We start from the raw sequence: 17,010 nt of genomic DNA, 5'->3' as shown, positions 1-17,010 counted from the left end.
GTGGGAGCTAATCTTCCAGATGAGATAGTGATGGTTCTCCAAAAGTCACTTCCACCAAGCTTTGAGAGCTTCGTGATGAACTATAACATATCAAGCATAGATACAATGATCCTTGAGCGATTCGCGACGTTTGACACTGCGAAAGTAGAAATCAAGAAGGAGCATCAATAGTTGATGGTTTGAAAAACCACTAAGTTTCAAGAAAGGCGAGGGCTAGAAGGGATACTTCGTGAAACGGCAAAACAGTTGCTGCGCTAATGAAGAGACCCAATATTAAACCCAAACCCGAGACTAAGTGCTTCTGTAATAAGGGGAACAGTCACTGAGGCGGAGCAACTCTAGATAGTTGGTAGATAAGAAGGCTGGCAAAAGTCGAGAGAAGTATATTTGATATACATAATGTTGATGTGTACTTTACTAGTACTCCTAGTAGCACGAGGGTATTGGATACCGGTTCGGTTGCTAAGTGATTAGTAACGCGAAATGAAAGCTACGACATAAACGGAGACTAGCTAAAGGCGAGGTGACGATGCGTGTTGGAAGTGTTTCCAAGGTTGATATGATCAAACATCGCACGCTCCCTCTACCATCGGGATTGGTGTTGAACCTAAATAATTGTTATTTGGTGCTTGCGTTAAGCATGAACATGATTGGATCATGTTTATTGCAATACGATTATTCATTCAAAGAGAATAATGGTTACTCTATTTGCTTGAATAATCACCTTCAATGGTTTATTGAATCTCGATTGTAGTGTTACACATTGGTGCCAAAAGATACGAGTTAATGATGATAGTACCACTTACTTGTGGCACTGCCGCTTGAGTCATGTTAGTATAAATTGCATGAAGAGGGTCCATGCTGATGGATCTTTGCTCACCTGATTTCGAATCACTAGTGACATGCAAATCATACCACATGAGCAAGGTCTTGTTTTCATTGAGATGAAACAAGATAGTAACTTGTTGGAAGTGATACATTTTGATGTATGCAGTCCAATGAGTGCTGAGGCACGCAGTGGATATCATTATGTTCTTACTTCACTGACGACTTGAGTAGATACAGGAGTATTTACTTAATGAATCACAAGTCTGAAATATTGAAAAGTTCAATTCCGTTTCAGAGTGAAGTTCGTCGTAACAAGAGGATGAACTGTCTACGATATGATCATAGAAATGAATATCTGAGTTACGAGTTTTTGGTACACAGTTAAGACAATGTGGAAATTGTTTCACAGTTCATGCCACCTGGAACATCATAGTGTGATGATGTGTCTGAACGTCATAGCCATGCACTATTTAGTATGGTGCATGCTGTGATGTCTCTTATCGAATTACCACTATCGTTTATGGGTTATGCATTAGAGACAACCGCATTCACTTTAAATAGGGCACCGCGTATTTCCGTTGAGATGACACAGTATAGACTGAGGTTTAGAGAAATCTAAACTGTCGTTTCTTGAAAGTTTTGGGCTTCGACACTTATGTGAAAAAGTTTCAGTCTGATAAGCTCGAACCCAAAGCGGATAAATGCATCTTCATAGGATATCCAAAACAGTTGGGTACATCTCCTATCTCAGATCCGAAAGCAAAGTGTTTGTTTCTAGAAACGGATCCTTTCTCGAGGAAAGGTTTCTCTCGAAAGAATTGAGTGGGAGGGTAGTAGAACTTCATGAGGTTATTGAAACCATCACTTCAACCAGTGTGTAGCAGGGCGCAGGAAGTTGTTCATGTGGCGCCTACACCAATTGAAGTGGAAGCTGATGATGATGATCATTGAGCTTCGAATCAAGTTACTACAAACCTCGTAGGTCGACAAGGTCGCGTACTGCTGCGGAGTAGTACGGTAACCCTGTCTTGGAGGTCATGTTGTTGAGCAACAGTGAACCTACGAGTTATGGAGAAAGCGATGGTGGGCCCAGATTCCGACAAATGGCTGGAAGCCATGAAATCCGAGAGAGGATCCATGTATGAAAACAAAGTGTAGACTTTGGAAGAACTACTTGACGGTCATAAGACTATTGAGTAGAGATGGATCTTTAAAAGGAAGACAGACGATGATGGTGATTAGTCACTATTAAGAAAAGCTCGACTTGTCGCATAGATGTTTCCGACAAGATCAAACAGTTGACTATGATGAGACTTTCTCACTCGTAGCGATGCTAAAAGTCTGTTAGAATTATGTTAGTAGTTGCTGCATTATTTATGAAATATTGCACGTAGGATGTCAAAACATTGTTTCCTCGACGGTTTCCTTGAGCAAACATTGTATGTGATACAACCAGGAGGTTTTGTCAATCCTAAGGATACTAACAAGTATGCAAACTCCAGCGATCCTTCAATGGACTGGTGCAAGCATCTCGGAGTTGGAATAAGCACTTTGATGAGATGATCAAAGATTTTGGGTGTGTACAAGGTTTATGAGAAACTTGTATTTCCAAAGAAGTGAGTGGGAGCACTGTAGAATTTCTGATAAGTATATGTGGTTGACATATTGTGGATCAGAAGTAATGTAGAATTTCTGTAAAGCATACAAGGTTGTTTGAAAGGTTTTCAAAGGAATACCTGGAATGAGCTACTTGAACATTGAGCATCAAGATCTATGGAGATAGATCAAAACGCTTAATAGAAGTTTCAACAAAATGCATGCCTTGACAAGTTTTGAAGGAGTTCAAAATAGATCAGCAAAGAAGGAGTTCTTGGTTGCGTTGTGAGGTATGAATTTGAGTAAGACTCAAAACCCGACCACGGCAGAATAAAGAGAATAGACGAAGGTCGTCTTCTATGCCTTAGCCGTAGACTCTAAAAGTATGCCATGCTGAGTACCGCACCTGATGTGTGCCTTGACTCAAAGTCTGTTGAGGGTACAGAGAGTGATCCATGATTGAATCACTAGCAGCGGTCAAAATTTATCCTTAGTAACTAATGGACTAAGGAATTTTTCTCGATTATGGAGGTGGTTAAAGAGTTCGTCGTAAAGGTTTACGTTGATGCAAGCTTTGACACTAATCCTAATAACTATGAGTAGTGAAACGGATTCGTATAGTAGAGTAGATATTTGGAGCATTTCCGAATAGCACGTAGAGGCAGCATCTATAAGATGACATAAAGATTTGTAAAGAACACACGGATCTGAAAGTTTCAGAACCATTGACTGAAACCTCTCTCACGAGCAAGACATGATCAGACCCCAGAACGATATGGGTGTTGGATTCGTTGGAATCACATGGTGATGTGAACTAGATTATTGACTCTAGTGCAAGTGGGAGACTGTTGGAAATATGCCCTAGAGGCAATAATAAATTAGTTATTATTATATTTCTTAGTTCATGATAATTTTTTATTATCCATGCTATAATTGTATTGATTGGAAACACAATACTTGTGTGGATACATAGACAAAACACTGTCCCTAGTAAGCCTCTAGTTGACTAGCTCGTTGATCAAAGATGGTCAAGGTTTCCTGGCCATAGGCAAGTGTTGTCACTTGATAACGGGATCACATCATTAGGAGAATCATGTGATGGACTAGACCCAAACTAATAGACGTAGCATGTTGATCGTGTCATTTTGTTGCTACTGTTTTCTGCGTGTCAAGTATTTATTCCTATGACCATGAGATCATATAACTCACTGACACCGGAGGAATGCTTTGTGTGTATCAAACGTCGCAACGTAACTGGGTGACTATAAAGATGCTCTACAGGTATCTCCGAAGGTGTTAGTTGAGTTAGTATGGATCAAGACTGGGATTTGTCACTCCATGTGACGGAGAGGTATCTCGGGGCCCACTCGGTAATACAACATCACACACAAGCCTTGCAAGCAATGTAACTTAGTGTAAGTTGTGGGATCTTGTATTACGAAACGAGTAAAGAGACTTGCCGGTAAACGAGATTGAAATAGGTATGCGGATACTGACGATCGAATCTCGGGCAAGTAACATACCGAAGGACAAAGGGAATGACATACGGGATTATACGAATCCTTGGCACTGAGGTTCAAACGATAAGATCTTCGTAGAATATGTAGGATCCAATATGGGCATCCAGGTCCCGCTATTGGATATTGACCGAGGAGTCTCTCGGGTCATGTCTACATAGTTCTCGAACCCGCAGGGTCTGCACACTTAAGGTTCGACGTTGTTTTATGCGTATTTGAGTTATATGGTTGGTTACCGAATGTTGTTCGGAGTCCCGGATGAGATCACGGACGTCTCGAGGGTTTCCGGAATGGTCCGGAAACGAAGATTGTATATAGGATGACCTCATTTGATTACCGGAAGGTTTTCGGAGTTACCGGGAATGTACCGGGACTGACGAATGGGTTCCGGGAGTTCACCGGGGGGGCAACCCACCCCGGGGAAGCCCATAGGCTTTGGGGAGACACACCAGCCCTTAGTGGGCTGGTGGGACAGCCCCAAGGGGGCCTATGCGCCAAGAAAAGGAAATCAAAGGAAAAGAAAAAAAAGAGGGAGGAAGTGGGAAGGGAGGGGGACTCCTCCCACCAAACCAAGTCCAACTCGGTTTGGGGGGGAGTCCTCCCCCCCTTGGCTCGGCCGACCCCTTGAGGGTCCCTTGGACCCCAAGGCAAGGTCCCCCTCCCTCCTCCTATATATATGGAGCTTTTAGGGCAGATTTGAGACGACTTTCTCACGGTTGCCCGACCACATACCTCCATTGTTTTTCCTCTAGATCGCGTTTCTGCGGAGCTCGGGCGGAGCCCTGCTGAGACAAGATCATCACCAACCTCCGGAGCGCCGTCACGCTGCCGGAGAACTCTTCTACCTCTCCATCTCTCTTGCTGGATCAAGAAGGCCGAGATCATCGTCGAGCTGTACGTGTGCTGAACGCGGAGGTGCCGTCCGTTCGGTACTAGATCGTGGGACTGATCGCGGGATTGTTCGCGGGGCGGATCGAGGGACGTGAGGACGTTCCACTACATCAACCGCGTTCTCTAACGCTTCTGCTGTACGATCTACAAGGGTACGTAGATCACTCATCCCCTCTCGTAGATGGACATCACCATGATAGGTCTTCGTGCGCGTAGGAAAATTTTTGTTTCCCATGCGACGTTCCCCAACAGAAGAAGGCCCAGGTGGACCGGCCACTCTCTCTCACAGCGAAAACAGAACACACAGGGCCTTCTAAAGAGAAAAAAATAAGGCTGGACTTAAGGAAGATTGCCAGAGGCTAAAAGAAAAATAGTTTAGCAAATAAAAAATATATCCGGGCTTCTAAAATCGTGCCCCAATTTACAAAAACAAATTGGGCATTTTATAAGAGTAAAAATTAAATGCCTTTTAAAAACAAAAGACTCTGTTTTTGAAACAAAACAAAAGAAGAATATAAAATAAAAACCAGAGGGTTGCCCCATAAATAATAAGAATGTTTATAAAAGAGGAGGAACATTTTTATTGGGTCAAAACAAAAAGGTTTAAACTGCCACAAAATAAATGAAAGAAAGGGTTTGAAACCACGGTGCAACAACAGGGGTTTTGAGAAGAATCCTTGGTGCACCCAATCACACAACAATCACAATGCCACACTCACAAGTCACTCACATTTTCAATCACCAAAGGTGCAACACAAAACAACAAGATGAAATGATGTGGTGCCATGATGCACAAGAGAAGGGAGCAATCTCATTTCATATCAACCACAACATTTCAAGTTGGAAGGTGCCATACATGGAAAGGTTACATAAAAGAAAAGGGATACACTGGAGCTGTCACACACATGCAACGGCCATCATCGCTCCTCTCATCTAGCATTGGCCGGCAACAGGAGCGTTGCCCTCTTCGAAATTGCGGGCGATGAGCCTCGGATCAACGGTCTGGAGGATGTGTCCTTGACAAAGCAAGAGTCATTTCGTGTCGCCCTTGTCGATGCAGTACCCGACAATTGTTGGAATCGATTTGCTCTTGAGGAGGTGGATTTTTATAGCGTCTCATCTTTCGTCGGAGTTGATTTTTTTAATGATGTTCGAGTTGTATATGTATGGTACGTCTTTTCTTCTTCGATGAAGCTGTACCCCCTAGAGAGCCCACTCGTGTCTCTAGCGGCCCATAAAGAAATTTAGTATACAGTGTGCTATTGCTTGTGTTTCCGAGTGCGTACAAAGCGTTTTTTTTTGACTAAATTTGCATGACAGATTAACAATACCTATTTCTTTTTTTTCTTTTTTTTAATAAGGTATAGAGTACTCCCTCCGTTTCTAAATATAAGTCTTTTAAGAGATTTCACTAATGGTCTACATACGGAGCAATATGAGTGAATCTACATTCTAAAATATGTCTATATACATCCGTATGTAGTTCACTAGTAAAATCTGTAGAAAGACTTATATTTATGAACGGAGGGAGTATAGATATAGATATAGATATAGATAGATAATACGTATATGGCTTTAGCCTTCTTTGAATGAAAAAAAAAAACATCAGGTGCTTAAATCGACTGCATGTTGCATTTTTTTGTCGAGAAACAAGCATGACCTATTTTAGAAGACAATGACCAGTCAGCGGGCGAAGAAACAGATAAGAACTCTCCGAAGAATGTTGTCACCCCATTGACCAGGGCCAACGCGATCCGTAAATAGGCACTGCTCTTCTGTACGTCAAAACCGAACTACCACCTGCGGACAGGCCATGCCGCAAACAGCGCTGGAATCATTCACGCCCGTACCAAGAATTCGTTCGCCACGGCCATGCATGCATCCTTCCCTTATAAATTGTGCTTTCCCTTGAGTTCCTCAGCAACCTTTCTCGCCAGCCGAAATGGCAAATAACTTCCTCCTCGGGGGCCTGGGGGCAATCCTTGTCGTCGCGGTCGTGGTGGGCGTAGTCGCCACCGTGACCAGTTCCGGTAATAAGGCCGGCGACAACTTCACGGTCCCGGGTGAGGCCACCCTTGCCACCTCCGGCAAGTCGGTCAAGTCTCTGTGCGCGCCCACGCTGTACAAGGAGTCGTGCGAGAAGACCCTCACCTCGGCCTCCAATGGCACCGAGAACCCCAAGGACGTGTTCGCCACCGTCGCCAAGTCGGCGATGGAGTCGATCAAGTCGGCGGTGGAGCGGTCCCGCAGTATCGGGGAGGCCAAGTCGAGCGACCCCTTGACGGAGGGCGCGCGCCAGGACTGCAAGGAGCTCCTGGAGGACTCCGTGGACGACCTCAAGGGCATGGTCGAGATGGCCGGCGGCGACATCAAGGTGCTCCTTGGCCGCACTGACGACCTCGAGCACTGGATCACCGGCGTCATGACCTTTATCGACACCTGCGCCGATGGCTTCGCCGACGAGAAGCTCAAGGCGGACATGCAGGGCATCCTGCGCAACGCCACGGAGCTCAGCAGCAACGCGCTCGCCATCACCAACAGCCTCGGCGCCATCTTCAAGAAGCTCGACCTCGACGTGTTCAAGACCGACTCGCGCCGCCGCCTCTTGTCCGCGGAGGAGTCCAGGTACCCCGCGTGGATGAAGGCTCCAGAAAGGAAGCTGCTGGCCTCCGGTGGCTTGCCACAGCCGAACGCGGTGGTGGCCAAGGACGGCAGCGGCAAATTCAAGACCATCCAGGACGCCGTGAACTCCATGCCCAAGGGCCACCAAGGCCGGTACGTCATCTACGTCAAGGCTGGGGTCTACGAGGAGATCGTCATGGTCCCCAAGGACAAGGTGAACATATTCATGTACGGCGACGGGCCCAAGCAGAGCCGCGTCACCGGCAGCAAGAGCTTCGCCGACGGCATCACCACCATGAAGACCGCCACCTTCTGTGAGCCCTAGCTACTGTAGTATTTGGTGCAAGTTACTCCTTCCTATATATGCATGCATGCATGCATGCGTACGGTTTGGTTAGGTTAGGTTAGGTTAGGTTGCGGAGGGCATATATATATTGCAGGTAGTAGTAATTAACAAGGTACGTACGTATGTTGTGTGGTGCATGGTGCAGCCATTGAGGCGGCCGGGTTCATCTGCAAGAACATGGGGTTCCACAACACGGCGGGCGCGGAGAAACACCAGGCGGTGGCGCTGAGGGTGCAGGGCGACCTGTCGGCCTTCTTCAACTGCCGGTTTGACGCGTTCCAGGACACGCTGTACGTGCACGCCCGGCGGCAGTTCTTCCGCAACTGCGTCATCTCCGGCACCATCGACTTCATCTTCGGCAACTCGGCGGCCGTGTTCCAGAACTGCCTCATCATCACGCGGCGGCCCATGGACAACCAGCAGAACTCGGTGACCGCGCACGGGCGCACGGACCCCAACATGAAGTCCGGGCTGGTCATCCAGAACTGCCGCCTGGTGCCGGACCAGAAGCTCTTCGTGGACCGCTTCAAAATCCCGTCCTACCTGGGCAGGCCGTGGAAGGAGTTCTCGCGGCTGGTCATCATGGAGAGCCAGATCGCCGACTTCATCAAGCCCGAGGGGTACATGCCGTGGAACGGCGACTTCGGGCTCAAGACGCTCTACTACGCCGAGTACGGCAACCGCGGCCCCGGCGCCGGCACCAGCAAGAGGGTCACCTGGCCGGGCTTCCGAGTCATCGCCAGGCAGGAGGCCGAGCAGTTCACCGCAGGGCCCTTCATCGACGGCGCCACATGGCTCAAGTTCACCGGCACGCCAAACTACCTCGGCTTCAAGGTCTAATTAACCGCGCGCGCGTCCATCATTCCTCGTCGAACCGCATGCATGCATGCATGCATGCAACGCCTTCGCCCTGTACGTACATGAGATACCGATCGAGGTAACGTATTGTGTGTACGGAAAGTGTGATGACCGATACTTGCAAGATGAGCCAACCTCCCTTGTTCCGTTACCACCTTCATTTCCCTTCTCTTCTTTACTTTGGTAAATGATGATTAAGTGTATGTCGTGACATTGATTAACTGGAAATGTATCATTCGGATGTCCATTAACTGCGTTGCCACCACTATTTTATTTTACACTCATGTTTGCTGCACGTACATCTGAATTGAACTTCTTATTTTGGACTATGTACGTAGTAGTAGTACGTACGTGACAGCACCGAGACAGAAGGGACCGACCGAACCCCTCCAATAATCTTCACGTCCGCATTAGCTTGTGTTTAACCCGGGTCAAAACAAACTTCCAAAGCAAGCTAGCATTTACGCCTCACCAAATTATCATGCACTCCGGCCTGGCATTCAACCATCCCCAAATGTGTGACGCCTGGCCGGACGCGGCAGGGAGATTACAAACTGCAATGAACTGGAATTGATACAGGAGAGAGCCGCCCGATACGTGTCACTTGTGACGATGCACGTATGATCTCCTCCCCACCGTCTCACTCGCCTCCGGCCGCCTACAAAAGGACCCCCCATCCTCCCCCACTGTCCCTGCATTGTGTGCTCTCACTCCCTAGCTATCCCCTTTCCATCTTCTCCAAAACTTTTCCAAACGATCCGAAGAGGATGGGCTCAATCAAGAGGCAGGAGTACTCCTTCGACGACGATGACGACAATTTCTATGTCCAGGATGATGATGACCTTCTAGAGGCCCCGACCCTCAGCAGCGAGCAAATGGCGCGCGCCAGGGTATGTATTAAACCTATGCTCAATTTCAATACTCAGCTATATATGGTTCTTGAATCGTGTCGACTTTCGCGCGCTTTTTTGAAATCACGGTTTCGCGCGCTTTTCTCCGTTTGAATGTTTTGTAGTAATTGTCTGCATTTTTGTGTTATGATTGTAGTCATGGATCCATACAATTCTAGCAAAAGGAAATCATGAAGGTTACTCTTTTCTTAATTTTGTAGGCAGGTTACAATTGGTTTCATGGATTCACACTTGGATCTTGTTATTTTGCTCGTATGTTCATAGATACTGCTTGCGTTATCTAGTTTGTGTTATCCAGTCTAGCACTAATACATAGTATGCCTCATATATGGCGAAAATAGATCGGACATGAAGTTCTGAGTAGGATTTTGAGATGCATATGCCTCACCGGAGAATTTTGATCCGCGATTCAAAGCTTCAATCTGAATATATTAATTGAGTACTAACTAGAGCAGTTACATCAACTAAAAATATTAGGAATACATCATATAGACGTAAACTACACGGAAAAGCCAGATGAATATTTTTTACGGGTAAAAGCCAGATGATTTACCACTCACATATTTGGGGAGCAATTTTCTTACTACTACCGCCGCCGCACCTGTATGAATTAACTCGCGGTCTCAATTTCCTGGTGCAATTACAACAGTTTGACTTGTTTCACTGCATGCAGGAGGAAGCTCTGTACGTGCTGAAAACCAAGTCCCCTGAAGAGGCTTTCAAGATTTTCACCGAGGTAGAAGTAGTAGCACCGCTCATTTCTTTGTTCTACTTTAAATTACTCCCATGTTATCTTAGCACCACTCTATCTAGTAGTACAAGTAAAAAGCATTCACAAATTATGTTCAAAAAATATATGTTGTAGGGTTCCTTTTACAAAATTGACGTGCCACTATTGGGACCGGAGCAGGAGGGCAAGGCCCCGACCACCGCAACGCCTCCAACAGCCCCCTCCAACGGGAAGGAGCATCCCCAGACCACTATGGCTCCGGCTAGGAAGTGAGTCAGCATGAGCAATCCGGTCGCTTCAAGAAGTTATAGTAACTGCCCCCGTCGTAGTAGCGTCCTGCCCATCTGATCATGCTGAACCATGAATAATTGTGTGTTTGTTTGTTTGTGAGCCTAAGAGGGACCTGTATTCCTATTTCGTGATCCATCGAATGAACCAACCATTTCGTTTAATGCTCTAGATTTTGTTCGTTTAAATGCACGTCAACAACGAAACTGTATGTTTCTCATCTTCTGTCGTTGACGCGGTCTATTCATCGAATGATGGAATATTTCATGAAAAAATAGGTAGTTTCCTAAATATTTCACATTTGAAAGCTTGTGTATCAAAATTCAATCTTCAACCCACACTCTTCAATGACCGTGTCCATCAGGTGATGGAGAGTCTGAAATAATCCGGTGTTCGAAAAGAAAAGCCACACTATCTAAAAACAAGAAAAGACGCTAGCATTTCGCTCACCTCACGCTGCAGATAACCGAAAACGCAGTACCATCACCTATATATCCGAATGCAAAATACACACAACCCTCTTGCGTGTCCTTGCTCAAGTTCATGCTTAACAACGTGCCGTGACCGAGATTAACAAAAATATATCCGTAATTAATTTGCTTAAAGCTAGCGATCGACGTTATGTCCACATATATTTTGTCGCAAATGCCGAAAGCGTTTTCCGTTGTGAGCAGCGCACGCATCCGATGTTGTAGCCATGGCACCGTTTCATGCGTGCTGGGGTTTTGCCTTTGCGTCCTCACCCTCTGGAAACGTACGTACATGCACGCAGGTGGGTCGCCGTGTCACCTCACCTGATCCGCGCGTGAGCCTCGTGGCCGAGGCTGTGGCGTGTGCCGCGTCACTATGGCTTCCTCCCGCTTTCGGTTCTTGGCCGCTCGCGCACACTGGCTGCGCGGTGCCAAATCTGTGACAGCAATGCGGGTCGTCGCGTTCTGTGACCCGGAGTGTAGCGTAACGTGATCCCCAGAGTCAACTTTTTGCCTACACAAGTTAGTTGGGCCCGTTCATTGCTTTTTAGCAAATACACGATGGCCTGGCCCAAACCTAACGCAACATGCACGCCTAATTTTTATTTATTTTTTCTCGATGGGAATGGAGCCGACCGGATAAAGTTAGAAGTTAGAAGGAGAACTTGAGGAGCATGTCGTGCTTGTACACCTGGCCGGGCCTCACCGTCACCGACGGGAACTCGGGGTGGTTCACGGCGTCCGGATACGCCTGCGTCTCAAGGCAAAACCCGCCGTATTGCCGGTACACGACACCGCCCTTCCCTTTGGTGCCGTTCAGCCCGTTGCCGGTGTAGAGCTGCATGGCCGGCTGGTTGGCCCAGAGCTGCAGCGCGCGCCCGGAGGCGCCGTCCCGGACCGCCGCCACCTTCCGCATGCCGTCCCCGTCGATCACGTAGTTGATGTCGTACCCGCGGACGCCCTTGCCGCCCATGACCTGCCGGATGCGCGCGCCGATGGGCGTCGGCGTCCGGAAGTCGTAGCTGGTGCCGGCCACGGGGTCGACGCGGCCCGACGACGGGAGGAGCTCCTCGTCCATCGGGGTGTACCGGGACGCCGAGAGCTGGAGCGTCCGTCGCGTTCGTGAGGATGCTCAGCGCGTACGGGCTCGACACCTGGTACGTCGCGTACACGTCCAGGTCTCCGGGGAATCCTGATTCGTACGTACGTAATTGGTTGCAAGCATGCATGCATGATTGATCAACGACATGGCAACTTTTTGAATGGTATAAAGAATTGTTGGGTCGTATCGTTTTGTTTACCTTGCTCCCCGTCGAAGCTGCGGTAGTACAGCGTGATATACGGGGAGTCGCCGCCGGCGACGTACTCCTTCACCGTCCATATGACTTTGCTGAAACCCCTGTGGCCGCCTGTAACAACAGAAAATTGATCACCGCGTGTTATGGCGGGTAGCTCTTTGACAAAATCGAACAATATGCATACCATGGATGGCGTTCCTGCCGTCGTTGATGTACGTGTGGTATACTTTGCCGTCGAGGACGAACCGGCCTCTGGCCATTCGTTGCGCCACACGCCCGCTCAGCGGCCCGAAGTAGGCGGTATCGTTCTGGTTCGCAAGAGCAAATATTCAGAGGAAACAAATTGGAATTGTCATAATGCCAGTAGTTTCTCCGGTCATTGCTAGGGTGAAGAAAGATTTCATGTCCTTTTCATTCATGCCATCTTTTTCTTTTTTGTGTGTGTGTGTGTCTGTGAATTGTTCATTCATGCCATCGGCCAGCAATCTTTGGCGCACTGGTCTATTTGCACACATGTTTGCATTTCGGTTATTCGTGCCATGCGCCGTAAAGGAAAGATGCAAAACGAACACCGGGGCAGATATATAAGAGCAAACCTACATATGAACCGACTGTAAAAAAAAAACAATTGCACACAGTTTAAATAGATGAATGCAAGAAACATGTTCTTTTTTTTCAGTTGGAGAAGATGGGATTGGGACTTCGGAGATCTTACAACATATTCAGCGAGGGTGTCTTTACCCAGGACAACATCGGCCAAATTCCCTACAAAATCATTTCCGCATATCAAGCCTCACGCACAAAAACAAGCTCACAACAAATGAAGGAAGCTATTAAACATGGCAATTTTACTCATGAGTTCTTTTTTTCTTTTGATGAATATACTCATGGGTTTGGATACCCAAACCCCCATGTGTATAGTTACGGTGTTTTAATTTGTGCATGAGGCAAACACAGGGTTGGTAATCTGATTATTTATGGGTCGGCATGAAATACAATTCTTTACAAAGAGAACAAAAACCTTTCTGTTATGTGGGCCGTCAAAGTTTATCACACAACCCTTCCTTTTGTAAGTAGATTACTTTCTAATATGCATAATCGAACTTTGTTAAGTTCTATGAATAGTGGGCACGTGAAAGAGAGGTGCAAGAAATTAACACGAGCCTATGAAACTAAGAGTGAAAATACACATTAGAGATCGTTTTAGTGCCTACAAATCATCTATGTATGAATGGGGAATACAGAACATATTATTGTGTATTAAAAAGGAAATATATAATTGTGAAATCTAACTTCCCCAGGTTCTTGCAAAAAAGTATTTTGCTTATTTTTCATTTAAAATGGTATTTGTTACATTGATAAAAAACCAATAGGCAAGATCATCGAATTTGAGCATGGAAATGGATTTCATCTACGAGTATATTCATGGACATCAACAACAAAAGTTTAGTTTGATATGACTTAACCCTTAAAAAACATGTGACACCCTAAGAGGATGCATGATTTCGGGGTACTAACAAAAGAATAATTTCTGATTTTATATTATTTAAAAAGGGAGGAACATCGTGTGATCATCATACCTTTGCCGTCGGGTAGGATGATCGACATGATAGTCGCGCCCCAGTTGGTGACCTTCACGGAAAAATCCCCTTTCTTGAGCACGTACACACCAACCATCTTCCTCGCTTCGCCACCACAAACCAGCGCAGAGGCCACAAGGCACAAGAGAACGAGAAACACTAGAGCCCTAGCCATTGGGTTAGCACGTAGGAAGAAGACGATGGCTCAGAAGATGCGGACACTCAACCGAGTGAATCACACGTAGTAGAATGGATGGGCACTTATATCAACTAGGATCATTCATTATCTATGAAGTGAGGAGATCTCAACTAGTGGACTTTTTCTAGAGATTTGCATGCTTGATGACTACTGGCTTCGAGAACCCGTGAAAAGAATATGCACCTATGAAGTGAGGAGATCTCGACTAGTGGACTTTTTCTAGAGATCTGCATGCTTGATAACTACTGGCTTCAAGAACCTATGGAGGAAATATGCACAATTGATTGGCAGTTCAATGTAAACCAGGTGAAAAAAAGGAGTGGACTAGGGAGAGCCGCCGCATGGTTGGATGCATGCAACAATGACCATGGGCATGGCATTAACCTTCAATTTTGAATTTTGATTTTTTTAATCTCTCAAACCATTATCCTGGTTGATGATATGCATGTGATGTTGTCTTTTATTTGACATACTTGATGGAGAGCGCAAGCATGTCTCCTAAGTTGCATTCTGCATGGTACTAATAAGGACCACAATCTTCGCATGCATCATCATTTGTTATTCATTCACCTTCATGTACCCCACTCGTGCTTGCAACGTGTTAGCGATAAAATTGAAAAGGTAGCGGATATAAAAACATTCTATACCACCGGCTCTAGGCATTGGGTCCCTTACACTCATTTGGTAAAAATGATGCACAAGTGAAGGTTTCCTAAACTTGAACTAAACAGGGAGGCTTGGCTTTTGCTCTGTAGTTTCCCTTTCGATCATAATATTCACGAGATTAATGATGCAGTTAGCAAGTTTAGCAAATTTGTGAAGTTGGACAGAGTTAGTAGCACTAAGGCCAATATGATGATTAAGATTAAAGTTGAGGAGCTGAGTGATATCCCGAGTAGTGTTGTATTCGGAGATGGAACAAATCTAGATTCACTCACTGTACCTTTGGTTATTCTACAACATCAGGTTCTAGGAGTGGAACCACATTAGCGTTTAATGAAGCTATGAACCACTCTATGCTGGACTCCCTTATAATTCACCAGGCCTGCCATGACTACCCAATAATCCAATATGCAGATGATACCATCCTAGTTGCTAATGCAGTTAATCGACAACTCACACATATCAAAAATCTTCTACTTCATTTTGAAGCTTACACAGACCTGAAAGTTAACTACTCCAAATCCATCATGATCCCAATCAATACACCCACAGAGAAGATGATCACTTTGTCAGTAAACCTTGGATGCAAAATTGGGACTCTGCCACACACCTACCTGTTGGAAATATGCCCTAGAGGCAATAATAAATTAGTTATTATTATATTTCTTAGTTCATGATAATCGTTTATTATCCATGCTATAATTGTATTGATTGGAAACACAATGCATGTGTGGATACATAGACAAAACACTGTCCCTAGTAAGCCTCTAGTTGACTAGCTTGTTGATCAAAGATGGTCAAGGTTTCCTGACCATAGGCAAGTGTTGTCACTTGATAACGGGATCACATCATTAGGAGAATCATGTGATGGACTAGACCCAAACTAATAAACGTAGCATGTTGATCGTGTCATTTTGTTGCTACTGTTTTCTGCATGTCAAGTAGTTGTTCCTATGACCATGAGATCATATAACTCACTGACACCGGAGGAATGCTTTGTGTGTATCAAACGTCGCAATGTAACTGGGTGACTATAAAGATGCTCTACAGGTATCTCCGAAGGTGTTCGTTGAGTTAGTATGGATCGAGACTGGGATTTGTCACTCCGTGTGACGGAGAGGTATCTCGGGGCCCACTCGGTGATACAACATCACACACAAGCCTTGCAAGCAATGTGACTTAGTGTAAGCTGCGGGATCTTGTATTACAGAACGAGTAAATAGACTTGCCGGTAAACGAGATTGAAATAGGTATGCGAATACTGACGATCTAATCTCAGGCAAGTAACATACCGAAGGACAAAGGGAATGACATACGGGATTATATGAATCCTTGGCACTGAGGTTCAAACGATAAGATCTTCGTAGAATATGTAGGATCCAATATGGGCATCCAGGTCCCGCTATTGGATATTGACCGAGGAGTCTCTCGGGTCATGTCTACATAGTTCTCGAACCCGCAGGGTCTGCACACTTAAGGTTCGACGTTGTTTTATGTGTATTTGAGTTATATATGGTTGGTTACCGAATGTTGTTCGGAGTCCCGGATGAGATCACGGACGTCACGAGGATTTCCGGAATGGTCCGGAAACGAAGATTGATATATAGAATGAACTCATTTGGTTACCGAAAGGTTTTCGTGCATTACCGGAAAAGTTTCGGGCTCATTGGTAGTGTACTCGGAGTGCCGGGAGGGGTGCCGGGGACCATCAGGAGGGGTGTCACGCCCCAAGGGGTCTCATGGGCTATGGGAAGAGATAAACCATCCCCTAGTGGGCTGGAATAAGTTCCCACTAACGCCCATAAGGTTTGAGAAGGAAAAAAACACAAGGTGGAAAGAGTTTCCAAGTGGGAAGGTGGAATCCTACTCCAAGTAGGATTGGAGTAGGACTCCTCCACCTCCAATTTCGGCCAAACCTTTAGATTTTGAGGCTGCCTCCTCCCCTCCCTCCCTCCTATATAAAGTGGGGTTTTAGGGCTGATTTGAGACAACTTTTGCCATGGCAGCCCGACCACATACCTCCACGGTTTTACCTCTAGATCGCGTTTTTGCGGAGCTCGGGCGGAGCCCTACTGAGATTAGATCACCACCAACCTCCGGAGCACCGTTACGCTGCCGGAGAACTCATCTACCTCTCCGTCTCTCTTGCTAGATCAAGAAGGCCGAGATCATCGTCGAGCTGTACGTGTGCTGAACGCGGAGGTGCCGTCCGT

The 17,010-nt window shown here is 46.1% G+C and overlaps 2 protein-coding genes and 1 pseudogene across 2 annotated transcripts; 2 read left to right on the top strand and 1 right to left on the bottom strand.

The window, feature by feature from the left end:
- Nucleotides 1-6,673: 6,673 nt before the first annotated feature.
- Nucleotides 6,674-8,903, top strand: LOC123430370 (pectinesterase-like). Its single transcript, XM_045114235.1, has 2 exons — nucleotides 6,674-7,768; nucleotides 7,946-8,903. The coding sequence occupies exons 1-2, from the start codon at nucleotides 6,775-6,777 to the stop codon at nucleotides 8,638-8,640; spliced, it is 1,689 nt and encodes a 562-aa protein (XP_044970170.1). The 5' UTR covers nucleotides 6,674-6,774; the 3' UTR covers nucleotides 8,641-8,903.
- A 421-nt stretch (nucleotides 8,904-9,324) lies between these two features.
- On the top strand, nucleotides 9,325-10,751 carry LOC123430369. Its single transcript, XM_045114234.1, has 3 exons — nucleotides 9,325-9,548; nucleotides 10,243-10,305; nucleotides 10,435-10,751. Exons 1-3 carry the CDS (start codon nucleotides 9,426-9,428, stop codon nucleotides 10,570-10,572), a joined length of 324 nt encoding a protein of 107 aa, XP_044970169.1. The 5' UTR covers nucleotides 9,325-9,425; the 3' UTR covers nucleotides 10,573-10,751.
- Nucleotides 10,752-11,707: 956 nt separating this feature from the next.
- Nucleotides 11,708-14,110, bottom strand: LOC123430368 (annotated as a pseudogene).
- Between the last annotated feature and the right edge of the window lie 2,900 nt (nucleotides 14,111-17,010).

Source organism: Hordeum vulgare, chromosome 2H (assembly GCF_904849725.1).
Source record: "Hordeum vulgare subsp. vulgare chromosome 2H, MorexV3_pseudomolecules_assembly, whole genome shotgun sequence".
Lineage (NCBI taxonomy): Eukaryota > Viridiplantae > Streptophyta > Magnoliopsida > Poales > Poaceae > Hordeum > Hordeum vulgare.
The sequence above is the reverse complement of the archived record's forward strand: the minus strand, read 5'-3'. Positions and strand labels throughout refer to the sequence as shown.